Here is a 26,971-nt window from a genome sequence, read left to right as displayed (position 1 = left end):
ATGTGCCCAAGAGATTGAAGTCATTGCCGGATGTGACTGTATGATGCTCACAATGGCTCTTTAATGGGGTTTGGTCTTCTGGTCACTCTCCAGGCTTCAGTGCTGACTGGGGCCAGGACACAGGAGATGCTTCTAACATGGAGTGTCCTGTGGCATGTCTTGTCAGTAGTAGCAGGGGCTGCTGGTTATCTTGAGAGAGGCCAGCATTAGCCTCATCCCAAATTATCCCAATTTTGTGATTGAGGAAACTGAGGCACAGAAAGGTTAAGTAACTGCCTACAGTCACACAGCTAGACATAGCAGGCTCTGGATTCAAATGCAAAGTCTGACTCTTTACCACTTTACCATTCACAGGTGTCTCTGTGAAGTACCTGTTATATAAAGTCCTCAGCCTCCCCTTGCTTCTGTCCACTAGCAGGTCACCTTCAAGCCCAATTCCCTGTCTAAAGAGGATTAAGACCCTCGCTGATCGTGCTGGCCTGTCCAGCCTGCCATGCTGGATTTTCTTCAAGTCTTCAAACATGTCACACCCCTTCCTACCTGACCATCTTTGCAAGTGCTACTGCTTCTGAGCTCTGCCACTTTACCTACCCACCCTTTCCCAGATCTCAGTTTAAGCATCATTTCTCCCAAGAAAAGTTCCCAGCCTCTCAGACTAACTTAATTTGCCTGTTAAGCAATTCCATTGCACCTGAGTGAATGCTTAATAAGTCAAGATGTTAGTGATCCAAAAGTCAACATTCCGGGTGTGTTTACTAATTCAAAAGTGCATATGGTTGCTGCAAAGGATGTGTTCATAAGAATGAATTCTGAACATTTCTTTACACTGCATCATATGGATGCCATATGGATAGCAGTTTGTGAGAAAGAGAAAAAAATGACGTGGTAACTTTTTGTTTTACACGGTTTTAGAGGGAAATATGATACAATGTGCTGCTTGGCTTAGGAAGAAGATCCCATGGCTTCTTTCCGTGATGCTCTGGGGTTTCCAGTGGGTTCACTGGGGCGAATGGGTTTTGAGCCACTGGGTGCCCTGTATGGGCAAGGCGTAAGAAGGGCGCATGACGCTGTTCCTACCCACAGTGAGGTCACAGTCTTGGAGGGTAGTGGTCAGAGAACAGAACACACATACCACGGTTGCAGTGTAGCTGAGGGCAAGTCTGGAGTCTGGGATCAGACACCCACAGCAGTGATGGCCTCTCCAGACACAATGAGAAACTTGCCTGTCTAGAAAAATACCCGTCCTGTCTAAATCAGTCTGGCTCTATTTTTTTAATACCAGTTCCCATGTGTGGCCCCTCTAAGCTTGATTCTGTGATTTAAGATCTGAACCTGTTTGTGACTGTTGTCCAGCTTCACAGAGAGCAGGCTGCTGAACAGTGTGTCTTGCAGAGTGAAGAGGAAATCCTAGTGGAGTGTCGTGTGCGATTCCTGTCCTTCATGGGCGTCGGGAAGGATGTCCACACCTTTGCCTTCATCATGGACACTGGGAACCAGCACTTTGAGTGCCATGTTTTCTGGTGCGAGCCTAATGCCGGGAATGTGTCCGAGGCAGTGCAGGCTGCCTGCATGGTGAGTAATCCCACGACAGGTTCGGCCCTCATCCCTTTGCTTTTGTTTTGTATGCTGCAAATCAAAGCCAAGTTACTAATTTAAAAGAAAAAAGTCTCATCTCTAAAGTATTCCCTTACTGTATAATACTCTCATTCCTGTGGACGGAATCAGTGATGATAAGTAGTTTGCCATCTCAAGAGGCAAGGACACCTGGAAGAAGCAGGACCAGATGCAGCCAGTTTCCACAGAGACACCAGTCACATTGAGAACAGTGATCCTCAAAGTCACAATTTGAGAATTCTCTATTCTTGATCTCTAATTAATTTCCGTACACAATTAAGAAATGTTGGTCATGTGTGAGTTGGTGCTGTTTGGAACCAACACAGTTCTTAGTTATTTATTTATTTTTTATTAAGGTATCATTGATATACAATCACATGAGCAACATTGTGGTTACTACCTTTTCCCCATTATCAAGTCCCCACCCACCACATAGCCCATCACAGTCACTGTCCATCAGTGTAGTAAGATGCTATAGAATCACTGCTTGTCTTCTCTGTGCTGTACTTCCTTCCCCATGCCCCCCCACATTATGTGTGCTAATCATAATGCCCCTTATTCCCCTTCTCCCTCCCTTCCCACCCATCCTCCCCAGTCCTCTCCCTTTGGCAACTGTTAGTCCATTCTTGGGTTCTATGATTCTGCTGCTGTTTTGTTCCTTCAGTTTTTGCTTTGTTCTTATACTCCACAGATGAGTGAAATCATTTGATACTTGTCTTTCTCTGCCTGGCTTATTTCACTGAGCATAATACCCTCTAGCTCCATCCATGTTGTTGCAAATGGTAGGTTTGTTTTCTTCTTATGGATGAATAATATTCCATTGTGTATATGTACCACATCTTCTTTATCCATTCACCTACTGGAGGACACGTAGGTTGCTTCCATTTCTTGGCTATTGTAAGTAGTGTTGTGATAAACATAGGGGTGCATCTGTCTTTTAAAATCTGTGATCCTGTTTTCCTATAGTAAATTCCTAGGAGTGGAATTCCTGGGTCAAATGGTATTTCTATTTTTAGTTTTTTGAGGAATCTCCATACTGCTTTCCACAATGGTTGAAATAATTTACATTCCCACCAGCAGTGTAGGAGGGTTCCCCTTCCTCCACATCCTCACCAGCATTTGTTGTTTGTCTTTTGGATGCTGGCCATCCTAACTGGTATGAGGTGAAATCTCATTGTGGTTTTAATTTGCATTTTCCTGATGATTAGTGATGTGGAGCATCTTTTCATGTGCCTATTGGCCATCTGAATTTCTTATTTGAAGAAGTGTCTGTTCAGATCCTCTGCCCATTTTTTAATCAGCTTATTTGCTTTTCAGTTGTTGAGGTACGTGAGTTCTTTATATATTTTGGATGTCAACCCCTTATCAGGTATGCCATTTATGAATATATTCTCCCATACTGTAGGAGGCCTTTTTGTTCTACTGATGGTGTCCTTTGCTGTACAGAAGCTTTTCAGCTTGATATAGTCCCACTTTCATTTTTGCTTTTGTTTCCCTTGCCCAAGGAGATGTGTTCATGAAAATGTTGCTCATGTTTACATTCAAGAGAGTTTTGCCTATGTTTTCTTCTAAGAGTTTTATGGTTTCATGACTTAGATTCAGGTCTTTGATCCATTTCGAGTTTACTTTTGTGTATGGAGTTAGACAGTAATCCAGTTTCATTCTCTTACATGTAGCTGTCCAGTTTTGCCAGCACCAGTTGTTGAAGAGGCTGTCATTTCCCCATTGTACATGGCTCCTTTATTGTATAGTAATTGACCATATTTGCTTGGGTTTATATCTGGACTCCCTAGTCTTCCATTGGTCTGTGGGGCTGTTCTTGTGCCAGTACCAAATTGTCTTCATTACTGTGGCTTTGTAGTAGAGCTTGAAGTCGGGGAGCATAATCCCCCCTGCTTTATTCTTCCTTCTCAGGGTTGCTTTGGCTATTCGGGGTCTTTTGTGCCATATGAATTTTAAAACTATTTGTTCCAGTTCACTGAAGAATGCTGTCGGTATTTTGATAAGGATTGCATTGAATCTGTAGATTGCTTTAGGCAGGATGGCCATTTTGACAATATTAATTCTTCCTACTCAAGAGCATGGGATGAATTTCCATTTATTAGTGTTCTCTTTACTTTCTCTTAAGAGTGTCTTGTAGTTTTCAGGGTCTTTTACTTCCTTGGTTAGGTTTATTCATAGGCATTTTATTCTTTTTGATGCAATTGTGAATGGAATTGTTTTCCTGGTTTCTCTTTCTGCTAGTTCACCATTAGTGTATAGGAATGCAACAGATTTCTGTGAATTACTTTTGTATCCTGCAACTTTGCTGAATTCAGATATTAGTTCTAGCAGTCTTGGAGTGGATTCTTTAGGGTTTTGTATGTACAATATCATGTCATCTGCAAACAGTGACAGTTTAACTTCTTCCTTACCAATCTGGATGCCTTTTATTTCATTCTACACAGTACTTTTTTTTAAAGTACAGTGTATTGAATAATGAATGGTTCAGATGCTTGCCTTAAATGAGTTGTTCTTAAATATTTTATTTACTTTCTGAACACAAGCCTTATAGCAATGCTGTTAGGTAGTTGTTCTGTTTTATTTATAAGAAAACAGGCTCAGAGGAAATAAAGGGGCCCAGGACACATAGTTGGTTAAGTGACAGGGCCTGCATTTAACCCCAAGTTTTCTGGGTAACTGAGCCAGTGCTCTTTGTACCATTTATATGATTTCAGACAAACAAAAATATCTCATTCATTCCACAGATATCCTTTGAGCACCTCTTATGCCAAGCACTGAGGAAGTTCTAGTAAACATGAGGGAGCTGTATGAATGTAGGCATCAAAGTCTGGCATCCATGGTGTTTTCTAGAAACAGCAGGTTGGGTTCCTGGAACCCAGTGGAAGGAGGTGAGGTCCATATTATGAAGGGCCTGTGATGTCATGCCAAAGTGTTTATCTCAGCAAAGACTGGTAAGCAGGAGACTGAACTGATCCTATTAGGTTTTAAAAGTGTACTCAAAAAAAAAAAAGTAGAGGATGGTTTAAAAGGACACAGCCAAGGTAGGGAGGTGGGGAGGTAGGGACCAGCCACTCCAATTTACTGGTCCAGATGAGAGTGCTGGAGGATCCACACCAGGAGTGTGGCAGTGGAGTAAGCAGGAGCAGATGATTTGACATCTGGGGTAGAGAATCACCTGGCTGGGATGAGGAAAGCTGAATTTGAAGCAAACTATGTTTCTCTTAATTCAATCCACTATTTATGGGCTGGAGTCCAGGAAATTCAAGTATGACTAAGATATTGCATTATGGAGCTTAGATATATGGGGTAGACACACAAACCAAAATTCTTTTAGTGTAGAGAGTGCTATAAATAAAAGCAGGAAATTGCACTGGATTGAGAAGTGGCTGGGAGAAAAAAGAGGTGGAGGCCCTGAAAGTAGATCAGTCTCAGAGTCTGACAGTGAAGAGGTACCTTGAAGCACAGTGCTGAGGGGTCTGTTTTACCATGGGGGAGATTCGTACATTTTTTAGGGAATGTGCCAGTAAAGCCAATTTAATGGGAATCACATATATATGTAGTTGGTGGTAAATCAAGAGCCTAGGGTTGGGGCTTAGCCTCCTAATGGGATTAGAGCAACTTTGAGACTAGTCAGTAGACACTAAGAATCCAGGAATAGTAGGCGGAGTTTAGGGAAGTGGAGGTAATTCTCTCTTTTGTAAGCTGCTGGGTAAGAATAAAGGAAAAGGATGAGGTGAACGGAAGGTGGCAAAGGTGGGGAATGAGAAGAGAGAGCCAACTGATGTCCATCTTACCAGACACCTTTGGGCGGTGCAGGAAGGAGGCAGACGGGAAGGCAGGCGTGGTGGTGTGCACTCATCACCCAGCTTTCTTTCTGCCACTGGCCTGTGTTAGTCTGACCATTTCCCCTCCAGGGCTGTGAGCCAGGAGATTAACCCAAATATGCCAGGATACAAAGGAGCAGGGCCAGTGGGGGGAGCGAGTGGGGCAGAGGAGCCACTAGGCAACGCCTGACCAAGGCGTGGAAAACCAAAGGGGGGTGAAGAAAGCGAGAGAGTTCAGCCAAGGGGACATGGAGGGTGATTATTAAGGTATTTCATGAAATTGAAAAGGATCGTAACAGATGGTTTTAGTCATAAAATCAATAGCTTTTAACCTTAATTATACATTTTAAGTGCCAATGACAAATAATTAGCTTTATCACTGGTTACAGTTTGTTTTCTGATTTCCAGACTCATTTTCTCTCTTAGAAACAATTTGTACTCATTTGCTTATCATTTTAATTGTGTAATTGGGCAACCAGCCAATCCAGTACAAGGCATACTGATAAACTCACACCTTTCTCTACACTCAGAATCCAGCATTTCTAACTCAGTGACTCTCCTCTTTATTTAAATGTGCCTGATTTTCCATCTGAAATATCTATGGTGTTAACACATTCTTTTGAATCTACTTATTTTAGGCATATTTTGCAGCTGTGTAGTAGAGGCCCAGCTGTGAAGGGATTTTGGTGATATTTAGCATAAGACAGAGGGATCCTTAATGAAATTCACCAGGTACAATTTTGGTAAACACTGGACATACATACATACATTAGAAATCCCCAGTCCAGGGTACCATTTTGCCACACCTGCCCATTTATAAATCCATGCTTTAGAAGTGTGTGGTTTGTGGGGTGATTCAGACCTAAGCTACCTCACATGGGAAACTTAGTAAGTTGTTTTTCATATGATTGGATTTCATAGTTTTGTGGCTTATGGGCTGTGACAGAGCACTCTGACACAGTCTTGCTGTAGATAGTTGATGCTTCTCAGGAGACTCACCAGCCTATTTCACTCTGTACTAAAGAGCCTACTAATCTTAAGTAGATTTAAATATTTTAGATATTTAAAAATACCAGCCACAGAGTTATTTTCAAGTGCTCAGAGTAGGAGAAAAAAGCATTTGATAAGTTTTAAGTTGAACAGAAGGTGGCAAAGGTGGGGAATGAGAAGAGAGAGCCAACTGACGTCCATCTTACCAGACACCTTTGGGTGGTGCAGGAAGGAGGCAGACGGGAAGGCAGACATGGTGGTGTGCACTCATCACTCAGCTTTCTTTCTGCCACTGGCCTGTGTTAGTCGGACCATCTCCCCTCCAGGGCTGTGAGCCAGGAGATTAACCCAAATATACCAGGATACAAAGAATTCTGAAGGATTACTTATTTTTGCATTAATATGAAAGCAGGTGAATTGTGTTCTATTTCTGAAGGATAAAAACTGCCCATGGTGCCAGTGCTAGTGGATTTTTAGTAATTAATCCATTAGGATTTAGACTTGTATATAAAATGTATCTTGAAATTTTAATACATGAACCTTTTCAATGAAAGCAGGAAATAGGGAAGGGAACAAACACTTATATAGGCCTTCCTTGTTGCTAGGCCTATTTTAGGCATTATGCAAGTATTCCTTAAAACCTAACACCCTCTGTAAAGATCCCTATTCTTCAGCCATTTTACACTGAAGACACTAAGACCCAGAGATTTAATAACTTGCCTGTGTAAGTATGTGTAAGTTATATATACAGTTCACATAAGTGATAGAGCCTAGATTCAAAATGCCCTTTATATTCCCTCAGTTAGTCATGGGCACTCACCTCATATACACAGATGTACAAGTCATTGGTGAAAATTTAACTAAGACTACCTCTCCCAATCCTTTTTCTTTTCATTAGCTCTTTGTCTTTGAGGTATATTAATTGCAGCCTATTAATATAGAGAAAAATAGAGGGCAGAGATGGATGAAAGGAAAAGGTGGAAAAAGCCATAATACCTTTGTTGAGCCTAGTGATCTTCTTAATGATACTGGTTTTGAACTATACTACAAAGCTATAGTAATTGAAACGGTATGGAACCAGCACAATGAACAGATACATAGACCAATGGAATACATAGACCAGAGTAAGAGCCCAGAAACACCCATGCCTATGTGGCAAATTAATATATGACAGAGGAGGCAAGAATGTACACTGGAGAAAAGACAGTCTCTACAATAAATGGTGTTGGGAAAACTGGACTGTGACATGCAGAAGAATGAAACTGGATCACTAATACCATACAAAAAAAAATGCCTCAAAGTGGATGAAAGACCTAAATATAAGACATGAAATCATAAAACTCTCAGAAGAAACAGACAGTGAACTCTTTAGCATCATCATTAGTAACTTTTTTCTGGATACATCTTCCCAGGCAAGGGAAACAAAAACAAAAATAAACAAGTGGGACTACATCAAACTAAAAAGCTTCTGTATAACAAAGGACACCATCAATAAAATGTAAAGACAACCTACTAACCTACTATATGGGAGAATATATTTGCAAATTATGTATCTGATAAGGGGTTAATATCTAAAACATATAAAACACTCATACAATTCAACACCCCCCCCCAAAAAAACCATCCAATTTAAAAATGGGCAGAGGACCTGAATAGACATTTCCAAAGAAGACATACAGATGGCCAATAGACACATGAAAACAATGCTCCACATTGTTAATCATCAGGGAAATGCAAATCAAAACCACAATGAGATACACCTCACACCAGCCAGAATGGCCACTATCCAAAAGATAAGAAATGTAACAAGTGCTGGTGAGGATGCAGAGAAAGGGGAACGCTTGGGCACTACTGGTGGGATTGCAAGTTGGTACAGCCACTATGGAAAGCAGTATGGAATTTCTCAAAAAACTAAAAACATAAATACCAGATTACCCAGCAATTCTACTTCTGGGAATTTACCCAAGAAAACAAAACCACTAATCCAAAAAGATACATGTACTCAAATGTTTACCCTAGCATCATTTACAGTAGCCCAAATATGGAAATGACCTAAATGTCCGTTGATAGATGAATGGATAAAGATGTGGAACGTATATATAATGGAGCATTACCCTTAAAAGAATGAAGTCTTGCCATTTGCAGGAACATAGATGGACCTAAAGGATACTCTGCTAAGTGAAATAAGTCCGAGAGAGAAAGACAAAGACCATATGATTTCACTTATATATGGATTCTAAAACACAAAACAAAGGAACAAACAAAACTGAAAAAGACTCATAAACACAGACAGACCAGTGGCTGCCATAGGGGAGGGGTGGGAGATGGATGAAACAAGTGAAAGGGGGAAGTTAAATGAAAACGTTTGATGTCTGGATCCGGGCAATGGTTACATGAGTATATATACATGTCAAAATTAAGCTGCGCACTAAGATTTGTGCATTTTATTGTGTGTACCTCTATAAAAAAAAAGCCACATCTTTGTTGAGCTTAATCATCTTTTAAGAGAATTAAAACACCCACGTTAAGAAAAAAACAAACCCTTGGATTTATGTTTAGGAGCTGGGTTGTTAACTTTTGGGAGAAAATGTAGTGGTGCTGAATTAAACTCAGATTAAACAAGAAGAGATGATGCCTTATTAGTGACCAATAAACACTTTTTGTTTTATTTCAGTTACGATACCAGAAGTGCTTGGTAGCCAGGCCGCCTTCACAGAAAGTTCGACCACCTCCTCCGCCAGACTCGGTGACCAGAAGAGTCACAACCAATGTGAAACGAGGGGTCTTATCCCTCATTGACACTTTGAAACAGAAACGCCCTGTCACAGAAGCGCCGTAGCTGGGTGTGTTGAAGGAGTCTGTGACGTCCACCTGCAGACTGAATAGCTCCACTAAAGATGAACTGATACTGGGCCTTCCATTCAGTCGCTGATGCTTTGTCTTCCAAGAATTTATCCATAACCCAACAGTGTTAGACAAGCATGTTCTCTGTCTTGCCACCATCACGTGATATGAAAAGCATGACTACTTTTTTTTGCTGTCAGTAAGTTACATCACAAGCAGTGGAAGGTCCTTTTCTTACTGTAAATACCATGATGTCACACTTCACTTCACATCCACGAAAAAGAATGTGACCACCCCTCTCCTAGTGAACCAAGCTGAGTCCTTGGAGTGAATGACGCCTGAGTTTTAATTTCACTGTCATCATGACTGGATCTGTCACAGCGACTTTAACTCCTCCAGTGCTTTGCCCTGTTTTCAACATTGAAATAGCCACTGCATACAAGATAGCACTGAATTGCTATAAATACTCGATGACCAATTGTTTTTGCTTTACATAACATGGAACCTTTTGGTTGACAAAAATTGGCTGTTGGCATCAGTACAGAAACCCACTGGCAGCTTTCCTTGACAAGCTCTCTGACACATGGACACCATTTCATGTCTAGAGCTGTTTGTGGGACATTGCAAAAAAAAATGCAACTTCAGAATTGAAAAACAAACTAAATTTGAGAAATTAAAATCAAACAAAAAATGGCCTTTCTTTCCAGATGGTTTTCAAACTGATTATTTAAAAAGATTAACAAAACCATAATGCATTTTGGGTGGGACATATTTCAAACTTCTGCCTTATACCGTACAATGCAGCTAGAAAATTACAGTTCACTATGGCCATTCTTTATGTAAATGACATTAAAATGAAATATTCCTCTCTTGCCTTTTATCCTTAGTTTGATAATTAACCAATATGCAATTTGGAATTGAGGAAATGTCATTTATACTTTAGATCTCCACCACCATGTTAGTTTGTTAGTCCACCTCTAGTAAAATGTTCTGCCAGGATTCTGCTCTAGCTCAATCTTACCCCAGTACTTTTTGCCCAGAAAGCTGTCTGTCCACATATATTGTCCATGGCAACAAATTACATTAAATTGAACTTTTCTGAACTTATGTATTTACTATTAGAAGTTGTTGGACTCTACAAGATATATTTTTTAATTTATATTTTTTCCATTTTATTTTCAAGATTTAAAAATTTCCTATCAGAGCAAAATATACATAAGAGCAATAGACGTTTATTTAACAAGTTTCCCCAAAATACACTTTTCTGTTTCTCTATAGATAAGAGTCTTAGCTATAAAGACACACAGATTTAAACTTGTTGACATTTTTAAAGGAAGTTGCTAAGGGGATCAATCTAAATATTAGTCTTGTTTACTTTTTAATGTCAAATTAACATTTCACAACACCCAGTTACAAAAGCAACACTTCACTTATCCACTGCTATATACTTGTCAAAATGGTTTCTACATTCTTACCACATTTGAGCCTTATAAAATAAAGAAGGTACTAAACACTTTCGAGAAATAAAACCATGAAGTACCACGAGGTTCAGTCACCTAGCCTAAGATCTGTCAGAAGTTAGAGAACCAGAACTAGGATCCATGCTTCCCAGCTCAGTTATAAGTTATGCTTATAAATTATACATTATGCTGCTTTTAACTTCCACATCAGTTAGGAAAGTTCTTTACAAAATTACTCTGGGCATATCCAGTTATTGTCAGGAAATCCTAGAATTCCCTGTACTAGTAGGGAAATAGTCCAAATGACTCACAGTGGGTATTAATTATAAAGCCGTCACTGTCTCTCAGTCTAGTACTGTTTTCCTGCAGTGTGCCTCAAATGTGTTGTAGAGGACAGGATGCTACATGCAGTAGAGCCTGTTGAGCTTACAAGGTTTCCGAGAGATGATGTTCCTTGTGGTAGAGATATTTTAACTCATGGTACTTGGCCACCAGAAAGCATGATGGAATGGGTAAGTGGCCTTTTGCCTCTGTTCCCTCACAGAATTCTGGAATTATTTGCTAGCACTGTAGTGTGATGACAAAAAGATGCCATTCTAGAAATGTATTACACTTCTTACCAGCCTATGTACTGTTCTCTCTGAAGTAACCAAGGCAATCATTAGAAATTACAGCACTAAAATCCTTACTATGCCCTTTGAAAAGTACTTCAAACCTCAATCATTATATTTTATCTTGATCTCCACAGTGAAACATTTTAGTGTAATAAACTTCAAAATTCTGGACCAGTAATCCACTTTTATATTAGAAATCTCTACCAGAACCCCCTGTTCAATTTTTAAGGCATACATTCCTTTGTTTTCAGGAGCAAGAATACTGAGCTAGCTTTAATAGCAAACTGATTTATATATGCAATTATAGGATGCATTAAGATGAATGATAGCCTTTACATATTAAAAACTTTACTGCAGATACTTTGTTTTGAAGATAGCTCTGCATACTAAATGCAATTAATTTTGTAAAATTAATTATGTTAAACAGTATGTTCAGACACTTTCTGCCATGGCCAAAAAGTATGTATGAAAGTATGTGTGTGTTTTTCTGTGTAAGGATGCCAATGTTTTACCTGATATTGTAGTGACACTTCAGTTATCTATGCATTCTTTATATCTGTGATTTGGTAATCAGGCAGCCATGTTCACTATGCCTTGTATGTCTTATCATTTTTTATTAACCTGTTAAATACAGCTTCAAATATTTTTATTTTATTTATTCTATTTTTACTGAAATATACTGCATTATTGTGTTAATGTATTATCTTAACTGGATATTATCTCATAATGTATCCAGGTCTAAGTAATCTCAGTGAACTATCCATTGCCTAAAAGGTGTTTTTGTAATGATTTGTAGTTACATTTTTATTGGAATATGTAGAAAAAAGGCAAAATGCTTAAAGTTCCTTTTATTTTTTAAAAGCAGCTAGACGCAGATCTGCCACCTCAATATATGTGCTCCTTGGCAGCATCAAGGGGAACAGCCAACATGCCTGAGGCTAAAAACTTTCCTTTGCAAACTTAAAGCACTGCTTGGTGCTTCACATTTTTATATCCTTCACAACACGTGTAATCTCATCTAAAAGATACACATGTCCACATGCGCTTTGTTTCCACCTGGATATAAGATCAACCATAGCTAGTAGGACCATTGTTTTTCATTTGTGTCTGTCTTAATGCATGAAGGGACATTAGACCATTCCCATTAAAATAAGTTCTTGGTGATAAACTGTTGGCAGTGCTACTTTTTTAAAAAACCCACTTTATGATTTTATGATGGACATTTATAAGCCACTTCCATACAGGGTCATTTGCTAGAAACCCTTACTTAATCTTTCCTCCTTTTCTTGTATGACACATTCATTTCGTAAGTACTACAACACAAATGCAAGATTTCATGAGCTACATGAAAAACATTTCCCAGACTGATGTTAGCATAATTTAACTAGTAAAACCATGAGCTCTGTAGTTTGCCAGGCTTACTTAACCTAATACAGCTAACATTTGTGTTACACAGCCAGTCATATGAAGTTTAGTTAATTTCAGCTTCAGAGAAAAGAAACTACACTTCATCAGTGAGGGCACTCCCTGCCATCCAAAGCAGCTCATTTATCCCAAAAGAACATTTGGTTTTGCTTTTTGCCCCTTCTGCTGTTGACCGCTTTGACACATTTAAATGTAATATGTTGTAAGAATAAATTTAGCAGCGTAAGATGTTTGGCTTATTTATCTGACATCTCAGTCATATATATCCAGGAATAGAAATAACAGTTTAGTATCTTCACACCAGTCATTTTATTTTCAGATTATTCTTACCTCAAATTAAAAATCATTTTAACAATATAAGATTCTGCTTTGATTAATTATTGCACATTTCCACCTGGTAAAAACTAGAAATAACTTCAGATTTTAAATAATTATCCCACTGTCATAAATTGGTGATCAGGAAGGAAGGCTGGCATTGTGAACACAGCCTAGTTAGTCACCAACTCAAGGCTGTGTAAGCAGTCTATTAGGATCTTTCCTTTAAGTATTTTTCCATCAAAGAATGAAGAATAGAGGTGCAGGCACTAAATCCTAAATCAAACAGACGACTAGAGAAACAAGCCAGTTAAATCTGGGTTAATTTACCTGTTATACATATGGAAGAAGATATATAGAATTTAAGATATGTACCTATTTTCTGTTCATGCATTTCCCCCAGTCCTTTATCTCTACTCTCAAAAGCAGTTACTCTCAAGGGACGTTTCAGTTTGGTTTCAGGTATTATATAGTGGTAAGTTCAGATAATCTGTATTTGCTACTGGAGTATCTGTAACACCAGTAAATTCATTACTTTGGACTTCTGCAGCATTTTTTCTCTTAGAAGCTCTAGAAAAAAATGTCCATGTAATCAATAGTCTTCACTAGAATGCTCACATACTGTTTTTGGCCCAAGTATTTTCACTTTTTACTCTACCAAAATATTCAGATAGTAATAATCATGTCCTTCTTAGAAGATTCTCAAAGAAAACTGCAGACTTAATGAGTCATTTGATTCAGAATCTCCATATATTTCTAAAGAGAAAAATAATTTAGTGACAAGATGCATATAAATGAGATACTGAAAATAAGTGGCTAAAGTTGTGACATGATATCAATCACACATTGCTTTAGAAATCAGAAAAATATCCTGTATTCTTTTATGAGAATGAGTTTTCTTTTCAAAACAAAATAAAAATCTCAGACTTGCTATTTTTGGACAATGAAATACTTTTCAGTTTGGAACAGGTAGAAGGCAGGGAAGGAATAAAAGATTCCCAGGACAAAATACCAGCTCTTCACTGAACAAAAGTTCAGTCCAGCTGCACTGGCCTCGGAGAGACGTGGAATACTCCGAGCCAACTTACAGAGTGAGAGCAGGAGGAAGCACTGTAATTTTTAGAGCAGAGAGATAATGGTTTTTGATTTTTTTAATTAATAAAATAAGCTGAGCATTTATAACATCCTGTACTTTTTAAGAATCAACTTTTTAATAATTAACATGATAATTCTTTAGGAATTTAAAATATAATAAGCCTGGTTCAAGTATAAAAAGTCTTGTTTCCTTTCTTCACTGGCACATTTTACTGATAAATGTAAAGCTTCAGCTAAAATAAAAATTACCACTAAAATGAATTTACTATTTTTTAGTCCTCAGTTCAAGTGAGAAAATAAGAGAATCCAAGAGCTGAAATGGACCTAAATAAGTCATCTTAAAGAAGATAATATCCTGCTTAAGTCATGCCGCCTGAATTGAACATTTAGGCATTTACATAATACTGTTCAATACAACTGGATTCTGAAAATAGAACTTTAAATTCAAACTCTATGAATGTATGAACATTTTTAAACCATAGGATTTGTAGTTGTAACCATTTGATTTAATGTCAAACAAGTTCTGTTGCCATGATGAAAAAGTCAATAGACCCAGAAATGATATTCATACCAATTCTTGGTATGCAAGTAATAATACATTCAAAATGAATTGACTTTTAATATAATTAACATAGTGCTACAGTATATTTTAATTTTGCATCAGAAATGATTTCCCAAGTTTGATTACTGTGTGCCATTTGGAATGACTTGTAGATTGTACTACTTCACCTGATCTTTCAATTGAGTCAGGAATTTGTATGGGTTTCTTCAGAAATAGGTGTCACTTGTATTCAACAGTTTTGCCTCTTCCTCAGAATTATTACTATTTAGATGGAAATTTGCCTACAGTCAGTATTTGGCACAAATGGCCAGAAGGAAGAGCTAATTATCTTCCATCTGCTCAGGATCCTGGCAGCTCTTCCGGTGAGAAACACTTCGCACTCAGTGAAGGGACGTCTGAGCTGCCCACACCTGGGACTTTGGAGCTTCCTGTTTTTCCTACTCATACGTAACTTCAATCACATTACAAAAACTCCTATCATCCCCTACTTCAAGAATATTTTGATATTTAAGGAAAAAAATCAACCTTGATAGTGATTGAAATGCTAAACTACAACTGACTAGGTACTGAAGAGCAATCTAAAAATCTAAAGGGGGGACGAGAGGGCCAGCATCTTTTCCATATCTGCTTTCTAATAAACTGCCTCACAAATTAAGTTTGAAAACAAGTCTGTTACAAGGTAGATAGTGTTCCTCTTCAGGAAAAACTTGCATCTTTCTTTTAAAACAGGTCTTCTGAGTGCAGACTGAAAGTTAAGAAGAGTGAGACAAGCTCTGGGCTACACTGGACATTCCAGAGCAGAGCAGCACTGAGCTACGGAAGTCTTGAAATTCTGCTTTGCATGGTCACCAACATTATTGTTTCTCACTTGCCTTAATTCTCTTGAAGGTAACATCACATTTAGAAGATACAAAGTGACTAAAAGGGGATGACTATCTTGTGTAGGGTTATCTAACCTTAAGAGAAATAACGGACTTTAAAAAACCTCTGTAAAAAAATACTCATGGTCGAGGATGCCTGGGTAGGGAGAAAGGTAAGTTTTCTTTAGGCTTTTCCCCTCTTCTGGATATTGCTGGTGTGGGGAGGAAGCTGGGCGCAGGGGTCTTGGCTCCAACCCAACGGCAGTAAAACTGTTGGGGTGGTATCTGAGGGCTGATCCCTTGGGGACTTGAAAATGGCAGCATGACTGGAGGCAGCACAATCTGTACAGGTTTCAGTGCAATCATTCTGTCTTCAAGGCGAGGCCTTAGGAAGTTTCTTGGCCGTTCATAGGGCCTAGAGAAAGATGTGGCCTTCGTAACTGTAGGTGCCAAACGAGTGGCGGCGGGCTTGCTGGGTTTTCTGACCTGTGAGGAAGAACCTACTTGAGTTGTATTTTTCTGCGTGAGAGATGTTTCCGTTGTTAATGCCTCTGACTGATTAGCATTTGCATTGGCTTCTCGATTCAGGAACTCAGCAATTTTCATTGGGATGCCATTACTATCAGGAGGGGAAGATTTTGTCAATGATAGTTTTGATTTTTTCTTCTTCTTCTCCCGTTTTGAAGATTTCCCCAACTCAATCCCATCCAGCAGACCCTTTGCTGCAGCACGGGCCAGAACATCTTTCACACACACGGCCTCAGATGGGTCCCGCTGCAATTAGAGAAGCTACCTATTATTAAATGTGGGAGTTAACCAACACTGTGTATATTACAAATATTTATCAGTGTCTTCAATAAAAATGAAAAAGTATCTCTATTATAATAAATTATTTTTAAGCCATATTCCCTAATATATCCCATAAGCCTCAGCAAATTACTTTTTTTATACTTAAAGTTCCCCGGTTGTGAGCCTGTAGGAAAAAACCTGCAAAGCGGATTTCTTACATGTGAGCCACAATGAAGTAGATGTTGACAAAGTGCTTGAAGAGGCGGGGGTGGGGAGCAACAAGGGAGGGACACTCAAGAGAAATATTAAAACTGGGCTTTTTCTTTTTGCCACACAATAATAATTCTTTTTTCCTGCCCTTCAGCTACTTATGAGCTAAGCACACAGTCACAAAATATTCACAAAGTTCCTAGGTTCCTTTTATGTGGTTTTGTTGTTTCTTAATTCCAAAGCATGGCAGGGATTGGGATTTTTTTTTTTCCTTACCTCTCTTGTTAGAACAGAAAGAAAACAACCATTGGTCATTTCAGATGGTTCCATTCTGAAAAATTTATCAGTAGACAATTGTATTTCCCTTAAGGAACACAGTGGAAGGACAGGAGGACTGAGCCTGCGATGGATATAAGCAAACCATTAATACTTAGATTAGTTTATTTGCCAGTTGAGGGGGATAGTAACAAATTTTCTTCTATTATGTTTTACCAATTTTTTAAGCAAAAATTACAAATAGGAATAAAATGCTGAAGCAGTATACTATTGTAAATTAAAAGCTGTATTTCATGTTAGCTCATAATATATTAATACTTCCCAAGTTTTCCATCTTTTAGACAACTATGCCAGGAATACCAACCTTCAACACATTAAAAACTCTTCTTCAAGTCACTAATATGTTAACAAAAGACTTCTATTTCGACATAGGTAAATACAAAGGTGTATTTGTACAAAGGTGTATAGTAATCACAAAGGTATAATCCAAAAATTCCTTTATTTCCATGTCAAAATGCAAGAAGTATGTCTTCCTTCTTGGTTACTTTTTGCACAATTACAGCATAAAAATATGGCCTATCATTTTAACTACATTATTCTTTCCAATCACTTTTGAGTATTAATAAATTATGTAGTGTTCAAGAAAGTACTTAACAAAGGAAAGACTTTGTGTCAGAAATTAAAAAATCTCTATGAAAGTATAAAAAAAAATGTTTAAAATAAAATTTTGACTTCAACTTCTCATTCAATAAGTGGTTCATTCATAAGTAATTTTTATATTCCCATGCTTTTACAATTAAAATATATTTAATCAAAGCAATAAACACTTGCCCACATAAATTAAAATATCAGAAACTCAATAATTTTGTATACTCCAAAATCTAAAACTAAATTTATATTCACGTAGGAGGAGGGGCGGAAGATGGCGGCGTGAGTAGAGCAGCGGAAATCTCCTCCCAAAACAACATATATCTATGAAAATATAACAAAGACAACCCTTCCTAGAATAAAGACCAGAGGACACAGGACAATATCCAGACCACATCAGCACCTGCGAGAACCCAGTGCCTCGTAAAGGGGGTAAGATACAAGCCCCGGCCTGGCAGGAGCCGAGCGCCCCTCCCCCCAGCTCCCGGCGGGAGAAGAGCAGGCAGAGCGGGAGGGAGACGGAGCCCAGGACTGCCGAACACCCAGCCCCAGCCATCCGGGCCAGAGTGCAGGGCGCTCGATACTAGGAAAACAGGGCAGCAAGAACAGTGAGCAGGCACTGGAGGCTGGAACACAGAGGACATAAGAAAAGCGCGTGACCATTTTTTTTTGCTTTTTTGCTGTTTTGTTTTGGCGAGCGCTTTTTGGAAGTCTTAAAGGGATAAGGACCCCAATACTAGGGAAACAGGGCAGAAAGACCGACCGGTGAGCAGAGGCCTGAGGCTGGCACCGGAGAATAAAGAAAAACGAACGACCACCTTTTTTTTTTAATTAAAAACTTTTTTTTGTTTGTTTTTAATTAAAAAAATTTTTTTTTCTTTTTTTTTGGTGGGCGTTGTTTTGTTTTGGCGGGTGCTTTTTGGAAGTCTTAAAGGGGCAGGGCGGGACACTTAGTCCAGAGGTAGGGAATCCGGGATCTCTGGGCACCCTAACCCCTGGGCTGCAGGGAGCAGGGAGGCCCCTTACGGAGATAAATAGCCTCCCAGCAGCTCCTGCTCCAACGCGACTCCACCATTTTGGAGTAGCGGCCCGAGCCAGGCCACGCCCACAGCAACAGCGGACATTAACTCCATAGCAGCCGGGCAGGAAGCAGAAGCCCTGTCTGCGCGCAGCTGCGCAGCACAAGCCACTAGAGGCCGCTGTTCTCCCAGGAGAGGAGGGCCACAAACCAACAAGAAAGGAAGTCCTTCCAGCCATCACTCGTCCCAGTTCTGCAGTCTATTCCTATCACCATGAAAAGGCAAAGCTACAGGCAGACAAAGATCACAGAGACAACACCAGAGAAGGAGACAGACCTAACCAGTCTTCCTGAAAAAGAATTCAAAATAAGAATCATAAACATGCTGACAGAGATGCAGAGAAATACGCAAGAGAAATGGGATGAAGTCCGGAAGGAGATCACAGATGCCAGAAAGGAGATCGCAGAAATGAAACAAACTCTGGAAGGGTTTATAAGCAGAATGGATAGAATGCAAGAGGCCATTGATGGAATTGAAATCAGAGAACAGGAACGCATAGAAGCTGACATAGAGAGAGACAAAAGGATCTCCAGGAATGAAACAATATTAAGAGAACCGTGTGACCAATCCAAAAGGAACAATATCCGTACTATAGGGGTTCCAGAAGAAGAAGAAGAGAGAGGAAAAGAGATGGAAAGTATCTTAGAAGAAATAATTGCTGAAAACTTCCCCAAACTGGGGGAGGAAATAATCGAACAGACCACAGAAATACACAGAACCCCCAACAGAAAGGATCCAAGAAGGGCAACACCAAGACACATAATAATTAAAATGGCAAAGATCAAGGACAAGGAAAGAGTTTTAAAGGCAGCTAGAGAGAAAAAGGTCACCTATAAAGGAAAACCCATCAGGCTAACATCAGATTTCTCAACAGAAACCCTACAGGCCAGAAGAGAATGGCATGATATATTTAATACAATGAAACAGAAGGGCCTTGAACCAAGGATACTGTATCCAGCACGACTATCATTCAAATATGACGGTGGGATTAAACAATTCCCAGACAAACAAAAGCTGAGGGAATTTGCTTTCCACAAACCACCTCTACAGAACATCTTATAGGGACTGCTCTAGATGGGAGCACTCTTAGAAAGAGCACAGCACAAAACACCCAACATATGAAGAATCGAGGAGGAGGAACAAGAAGGGAGAGAAGAAAAGAATCTCCAGACAGTGTATATAACAGCTCAATAAGCGAGCTAAGTTAGGCAGTAAGATACTAAAGAGGCTAACCTTGAACCTTTGGTAACCACGAATTTAAAGCCTGCAATGGCAATAAGTACATATCTTTCAATAGTCACCCTAAATGTTAATGGATTGAATGCACCAATCAAAAGACACAGAGTAACAGAATGGATAAAAAAGCAAGACCCATCTATATGCTGCTTACAAGAAACTCACCTCAAACCCAAAGACATGTACAGACTAAAAGTCAAGGGATGGAAAAACATATTTCAAGCAAACAACAGTGAGAAGAAAGCAGGGGTTGCAGTACTAATATCAGACAAAATAGACTTCAAAACAAAGAAAGTAACAAGAGATAAAGAAGGACACTACATAATGATAAAGGGCTCAGTCAAACAAGAGGATATAACCATTCTAAATATATATGCACCCAACACAGGAGCACCAGCATATGTGAAACAAATACTAACAGAACTAAAGGGGGATATAGACTGCAATGCATTCATTCTAGGAGACTTCAACACACCACTCACCCCAAAGGATAGATCCACTGGGCAGAAAATAAGTAAGGACACGGAAGCACTGAACAACACAGTAGAGCAGATGGACCTAATAGACATCTATAGAACTCTACATCCAAAAGCAGCGGGATATACATTCTTCTCAAGTGCACATGGAACATTCTCCAGAATAGACCACATACTAGGCCACAAAAAGAGCCTCAGAAAATTCCAAAAGATTGAAATCCTACCAACCAACTTTTCAGACCACAAAGGCATAAAACTAGAAATAAACTGTACAAAGAAAGCAAAGAGGCTCACAAACACATGGAGGCTTAACAACACGCTCCTAAATAATCAATGGATCAATGACCAAATCAAAATGGAGATCCAGCAATATATGGAAACAAATGACAACAACAACACTAAGCCCCAACTTCTGTGGGACACAGCAAAAGCAGTCTTAAGAGGAAAGTATATAGCAATCCAAGCGTATTTAAAAAAGGAAGAGCAATCCCAAATGAATGGTCTAATGTCACAATTATCGAAATTGGAAAAAGAAGAACAGATGAGGCCTAAGGTCAGCAGAAGGAGGGACATAATAAAGATCAGAGAAGAAATAAATAAAATTGAGAAGAATAAAACAATAGCAAAAATCAATGAAACCAAGAGCTGGTTCTTCGAGAAAATAAACAAAATAGATAAGCCTCTAGCCAGACTTATTAAGAAGAAAAGAGAGTCAACACAAATCAACAGTATCAGAAATGAGAAAGGAAAAATCACGACGGACCCCACGGAAATGCAAAGAATTATTGGAGAATACTATGAAAACCTATATGCTAACAAGCTGGGAAACCTAGGAGAAATGGACAACTTCCTAGAAAAATATAACCTTCCAAGATTGACCCAGGAAGAAACAGAAAATCTAAACAGACCAATTACCAGCAACGAAATTGAAGCGGTAATCCAAAAACTACCAAAGAACAAAACCCCCGGGCCAGATGGATTTACCTCGGAATTTTATCAGACATACAGGGAAGACATAATACCCATTCTCCTTAAAGTTTTCCAAAAAATAGAGGAGGAGGGGATACTCCCAAACTCATTCTATGAAGCTAACATCACCCTAATACCAAAACCAGGCAAAGACCCCACCAAAAAAGAAAACTACAGACCAATATCCCTGATGAACGTAGATGCAAAAATACTCAATAAAATATTAGCAAACCGAATTCAAAAATACATCAAAAGGATCATACACCATGACCAAGTGGGATTCATCCCAGGGATGCAAGGATGGTACAACATTCGAAAGTCCATCAACATCATCCACCACATCAACAAAAAGAAAGACAAAAACCACATGATCATCTCCATAGATGCTGAAAAAGCATTTGACAAAGTTCAACATCCATTCATGTTAAAAACTCTCAGCAAAATGGGAATAGAGGGCAAGTACCTCAACATAATAAAGGCCATCTATGATAAACCCACAGCCAACATTATATTGAACAGCGAGAAGCTGAAAGCATTTCCTCTGAGATCGGGAACTAGACAGGGATGCCCACTCTCTCCACTGTTATTTAACATAGTACTGGAGGTCCTAGCCACGGCAATCAGACAAAATAAAGAAATACAAGGAATCCAGATTGGTAAAGAAGAAGTTAAACTGTCACTATTTGCAGATGACATGATACTGTACATAAAAAACCCTAAAGACTCCACCCCAAAACTACTAGAACTGATATCGGAATACAGCAAAGTTGCAGGATACAAAATCAACACACAGAAATCTGTGGCTTTCCTATATACTAACAATGAACCAACAGAAAGAGAAATCAGGAAAACAACTCCATTCACAATTGCATCAAAAAAAATTAAATACCTAGGAATAAACCTAACCAAAGAAGTGAAAGACTTATACTCTGAAAATTACAAGTCACTCTTAAGAGAAATTAAAGGGGACACTAACAGATGGAAACTCATCCCTTGCTCGTGGCTAGGAAGAATTAATATCGTTAAAATGGCCATCCTGCCCAAAGCAATATACAGATTTGATGCAATCCCTATGAAACTACCAGCAACATTCTTCAATCAACTGGAACAAATAATTCAAAAATTCATGTGGAAACACCAAAGACCCCGAATAGCGAAAGCAATCCTGAGAAAGAAGAATAAAGTAGGGGGGATCTCACTCCCCAACTTCAAGCTCTACTATAAAGCCATAGTAATCAAGACAATTTGGTACTGGCACAAGAACAGAGCCACAGACCAATGGAACAGACTAGAGAATCCAGACATTAACCCAGACATATATGGTCAATTAATATTTGATAAAGGAGCCATGGACATACAATGGCGAAATGACAGTCTCTTCAACAGGTGGTGCTGGCAAAACTGGACAGCTACATGTAGGAGAATGAAACTGGACCATTGTCTAACCCCATATACAAAAGTAAACTCAAAATGGATCAAAGACCTGAATGTAAGCCATGAAACCATTAAACTCTTGGAACAAAACATAGGCGAAAACCTCTTAGACATAAACATGAGTGACCTCTTCTTGAACATATCTCCCCGGGCAAGGAAAACAACAGCAAAAATGAGTAAGTGGGACTATATTAAGCTGAAAAGCTTCTGTACAGCAAAAGACACCATCAATAGAACAAGAAGGATCCCTACAGTATGGGAGAATATATTTGAAAATGACACATCCGATAAAGGCTTGACGTCCAGAATATATAAGGAGCTCACACGCCTCAACAAACAAAAAACAAATAACCCAATTAAAAAATGGGCAGAGGAACTGAACAGACAGTTCTCCAAAAAAGAAATACAGATGGCCAACAGACACATGAAAAGATGCTCCACATCGCTAATTATCAGAGAAATGCAAATTAAAACTACAATGAGGTATCACCTCACACCAGTAAGGATGGCTGCCATCCAAAAGACAAACAACAACAAATGTTGGCGAGGCTGTGGAGAAAGGGGAACCCTCCTACACTGCTGGTGGGAATGTAAGTTAGTTCAACCATTGTGGAAAGCAGTATGGAGGTATATCAAAATGCTCAAAACAGACTTACCATTTGACCCAGGAATTCCACTCCTAGGAATTTACCCTAAGAACGCAGCAATCAAGTTTGAGAAAGACAGATGCACCCCTATGTTTATCGCAGCACTATTTACAATAGCCAAGAATTGGAAGCAACCTAAATGTCCATCGATAGATGAATGGATAAAGAAGATGTGGTACATATACACAATGGAATACTACTCAGCCATAAGAAAAGGGCAAATCCAACCATTTGCAGCAACATGGATGGAGCTGGAGGGCATTATGCTCAGTGAAACAAGCCAAGCAGAGAAAGAGAAATACCAAATGATTTCTCTTATCTGTGGAATATAAGAACAAAGGAAAAACTGAAGGAACAAAACAGCAGCAGAATCACAGAACTCAAGAATGGACTAACAGGTACCAAAGGGAAAGGGACTGGGGAGGATGGGTGGGTAGGGAGGGATAAGGGGGGGAGAAGTAGGGGGGTATTAAGATTAACATGCATGGGGGGGTAGGAGAAAAGGGAGGGCTGTACAACACAGAGAAGGCAAGTAGTGATTCTACAACATTTTGCTATGCTGATGGACAGTGACTGTAAAGGGGTTTATAGGGGGGACCTGGTATAGGGGAGAGCCTAGTAAACATAATATTCGTCATGTAAGTGTAGATTAGTGATACCAAAAACAAAGCAAAAAAAAAAAAAAAGGGCAGTTCCTGTGTGGTAACCTCCAACGTGTTCTACACAAGGGTATAAAGGGCATATAAAAGTGTAGGCAAAGGGTCTGTTTGTGTTTATACAGAGGATCAAAGCCTAATTGGGCTACCCCGAAAATGAACTAAGATATGATATGAAAAAGAACTTCCAACATCTGCACTCTCTGGAAGACTCATGCCAGAAGATGATCATCAAAAAACCCGAACAAAGATCCACGCACTGCTACAGCTGTAGATGCACTCATCCCACCAGTTCCTGGACTTGCCATGGGAATGAGGAAGGAGATATCTAAGCTGGCCTGTGCATACAGTAAAACAACAAATTTGACTGGATCTATACTGTCGGAACTCAACCAAGAATTAGGAGAAGTGCAAGTTGCAGTGCTCCAAAATCTTGCGACTACAGACTATCTACTGTTAAAAGAACATAAGGGATGTGAACAGTCCCCAGGAATGGGTTGTTTTAATTTGTCTGATTTCTCTCAGACTGTTCAAGTTCAGTTGGACAATATCCACCATATCATAGATAAGTTTTCACAAATGCCTAAGGTCCCTAACTGGTTTTCTTGGTTTCACTGGAGATGGCTGGTTATTACAGGTATGCTTTGGTTATGTAACTATACTCCTATTATGTTAATGTGTGTGCACAATTTAATTAGTAGTTTAAAACCTATACATGCTGAAGTTACTCTACAAGAAGATATGTCAAAGAAATAATCAATCTTCCCATGTTTTCTTCCGCCTGCTACTTCTATAGCTTTTCTTCTTCCTTCCTAATTACAACCCTTAAATAGAATTCGTGCCTCATATCAAATTTACCAAGTATCATAACTCCTCCAAGTGGTAAAGATACCTCAAGACAAATGCTGGGCATAGAAGCCACAGGGCATAAATATGCAAAGAAGTAAAAAGCTAACCTTTTCAAACAATAAGGCTTCCCTCTCACTTACCAACTTCACATTTCCCTGTATGGCCCCGGAAGATGACTGGTTAGCCAGAGACGGGTAAGATTCCTCAAGGGAGGAACAACCTAAGACAGGCACAGTCGCAGGGGGGCCATCAGGTGAGAAATTGGGGATCAACAGAGGTGAGGCTTAGAACCTCACCCCCCCTGTTCTGAGAGAAATCTTCTGCGTATGTGGATGTTTTATTGCCCTGGTCTAGCTTGGATTAACACATAGTCTACAGGCACACATCTGATCATCTACATTTACTCTCTTACAACACTAAACTATGTTTTCTACCTTTATCTTGTATCTACCTACCACTTCAGCATTTTATTAAAAATAATAATAATAAAGAGAGAAATGTGGTATCCACATATAAATCAAGTATAAAAACCAAATGAGTATTCATATTTGAACTGATTGTTTAGAGTTTATAATGCATGAGCAAAACCGAAAGTTTCTGTGATGACTGCCCTTGTACTGTTCACTATGTAACTTATTCATTATGTAAGAATTTGTTCTACATGTAAGAACTTGTTTGTTATGCCTCAGAAGATTGGAGACTGACGAAAATTAGGCTTGGGGTGGATTAATGATTGTGCATTGAGCATTGACTCCCCTATACAGAATTTTATTGTCGTTAACAACCATTTGATCAATAAATATGAGAGATGCCCTCACAAAAAAAAAAAAAAAAAAAAGGACAGACTTCCAATGGTAAAATAAATAAGTAACCGGGATGTAATGTATAGCATAAGGAATATAGTCAAGATATTGTAACAGCTTGGTAGGGTGATAGCTGGAACCTAGAATTATGTATATAAATGTTCTACCACTGTGTTGTACACTTGAAACTAATGTAATGTAATACTGTGCGTCAACTACCCTTCAATAAAAAATAATTATTAAAAAAAAAAAATTTTATATTCACGTATTTGCCTACTATGTGCAAAGTCCATAAATAAAAATATTAATTCTCTTAAATAGTTTTTATAATTTAAGGGGAGAAACTAATTGGTTTACAATAATACAAAGGAGACCAAATAATAATGCTGAGCCAAGTAGAGACAAAATTATGTAGGAGTATAGAATAAGGTGCAGTTAAGTCTGGCCATTGGAGACAGCAAATCAGAAGAGTTTACAGAGGAAGTAGCATTGGTGCTAAGTCTTGAAGAACAAGTAGGCTTCCAACAAGGTAAAGACGGTGATTCGAGGGAGAAAGAAGAACATGAACAAAAGCACCAATGTCATGAAAATGCACACTCAGGGTACAGCAAGTATCTCCATGTGGCTGGGGCATAAGGTGAGGAAGGGGATGCAGAGGTCATTTAGGATGCAGGCAGACACACATGACCTCAAATGACCTGCTGAAGAATCCGGCAAATGATGGTGCTAAATGTTTAAGCTGAACTAAGCTGAATTATAACATCTGTATAGGTTCTAAAGGCAAGAGAGGCAGTCACTCCTCTCACGAGCCTTGTAATCAACGAACTGAATCTCTGAGGCCTAGTCATATATGTTCTCTACACAAATAGAAGTCATCAAAAAAAATTATTCACTTATATATAAGACAAAGAATACACTCTGAAAATAACTGTTTCTTACCAGTTTGGAGCATATTTAGTTTCAGATTATAAATATGAAGGTTGGAATTTTTAATTTTTAATATGTCAGTTCTAATTCACTGATATATTCCTAGCACCTAGAAGAGTGCCTAGTACATAGTCAGTAGTCAATTAATATTTATGTAATAGATTATGATATATCTTAGCTACTTCTATGCTGTACTTTTTGATGATAATAATAATCCCTAATTAGTACTGGTCAAGTTACCTTATAGAAAGAAATTGCCCCTATGTAACAAAATAATTTCCAAATTCCAGCTTACAGCCTATTTCTTTGAATAATAAAATAAGTTCATGCCCAGAGTCTCACTCATAGTTGACATAGCTGATGATA

At 38.9% G+C, this 26,971-nt stretch overlaps 2 protein-coding genes across 11 annotated transcripts in view; one reads left to right on the top strand and one right to left on the bottom strand.

Annotated features, from left to right (window-relative positions):
• APBB2 (amyloid beta precursor protein binding family B member 2) overlaps positions 1-12,517 on the top strand; it is a 395,114-nt gene extending 382,597 nt beyond the window's left edge. For all 9 annotated transcript variants that reach the window (XM_057502175.1, XM_057502176.1, XM_036908553.2 and 6 more), the window contains 2 exons: positions 1,393-1,572; positions 9,106-12,517. In XM_057502175.1, the coding sequence (XP_057358158.1) occupies positions 1,393-1,572; positions 9,106-9,270 (345 nt within the window). In that variant the 3' untranslated portion in view covers positions 9,271-12,517. The remainder of the gene's footprint in view (positions 1-1,392; positions 1,573-9,105) is intronic.
• A 3,218-nt stretch (positions 12,518-15,735) lies between these two features.
• Positions 15,736-26,971, bottom strand: part of NSUN7 (NOP2/Sun RNA methyltransferase family member 7) — a 58,155-nt gene continuing 46,919 nt past the window's right edge. For both annotated transcript variants that reach the window (XM_036908556.2, XM_036908557.2), the window contains 2 exons: positions 16,882-17,005; positions 15,736-16,380 (listed from right to left, as the gene is read on the bottom strand). In XM_036908556.2, coding sequence (XP_036764451.2) covers positions 15,748-16,380; positions 16,882-17,005 — 757 coding nt within the window. In that variant the 3' untranslated portion in view covers positions 15,736-15,747. The remainder of the gene's footprint in view (positions 16,381-16,881; positions 17,006-26,971) is intronic.

Source organism: Manis pentadactyla, chromosome 5 (genome assembly GCF_030020395.1).
Source record: "Manis pentadactyla isolate mManPen7 chromosome 5, mManPen7.hap1, whole genome shotgun sequence".
Classification (NCBI taxonomy): domain Eukaryota; kingdom Metazoa; phylum Chordata; class Mammalia; order Pholidota; family Manidae; genus Manis; species Manis pentadactyla.
This window is presented reverse-complemented; position numbering and strand designations above follow the sequence as displayed.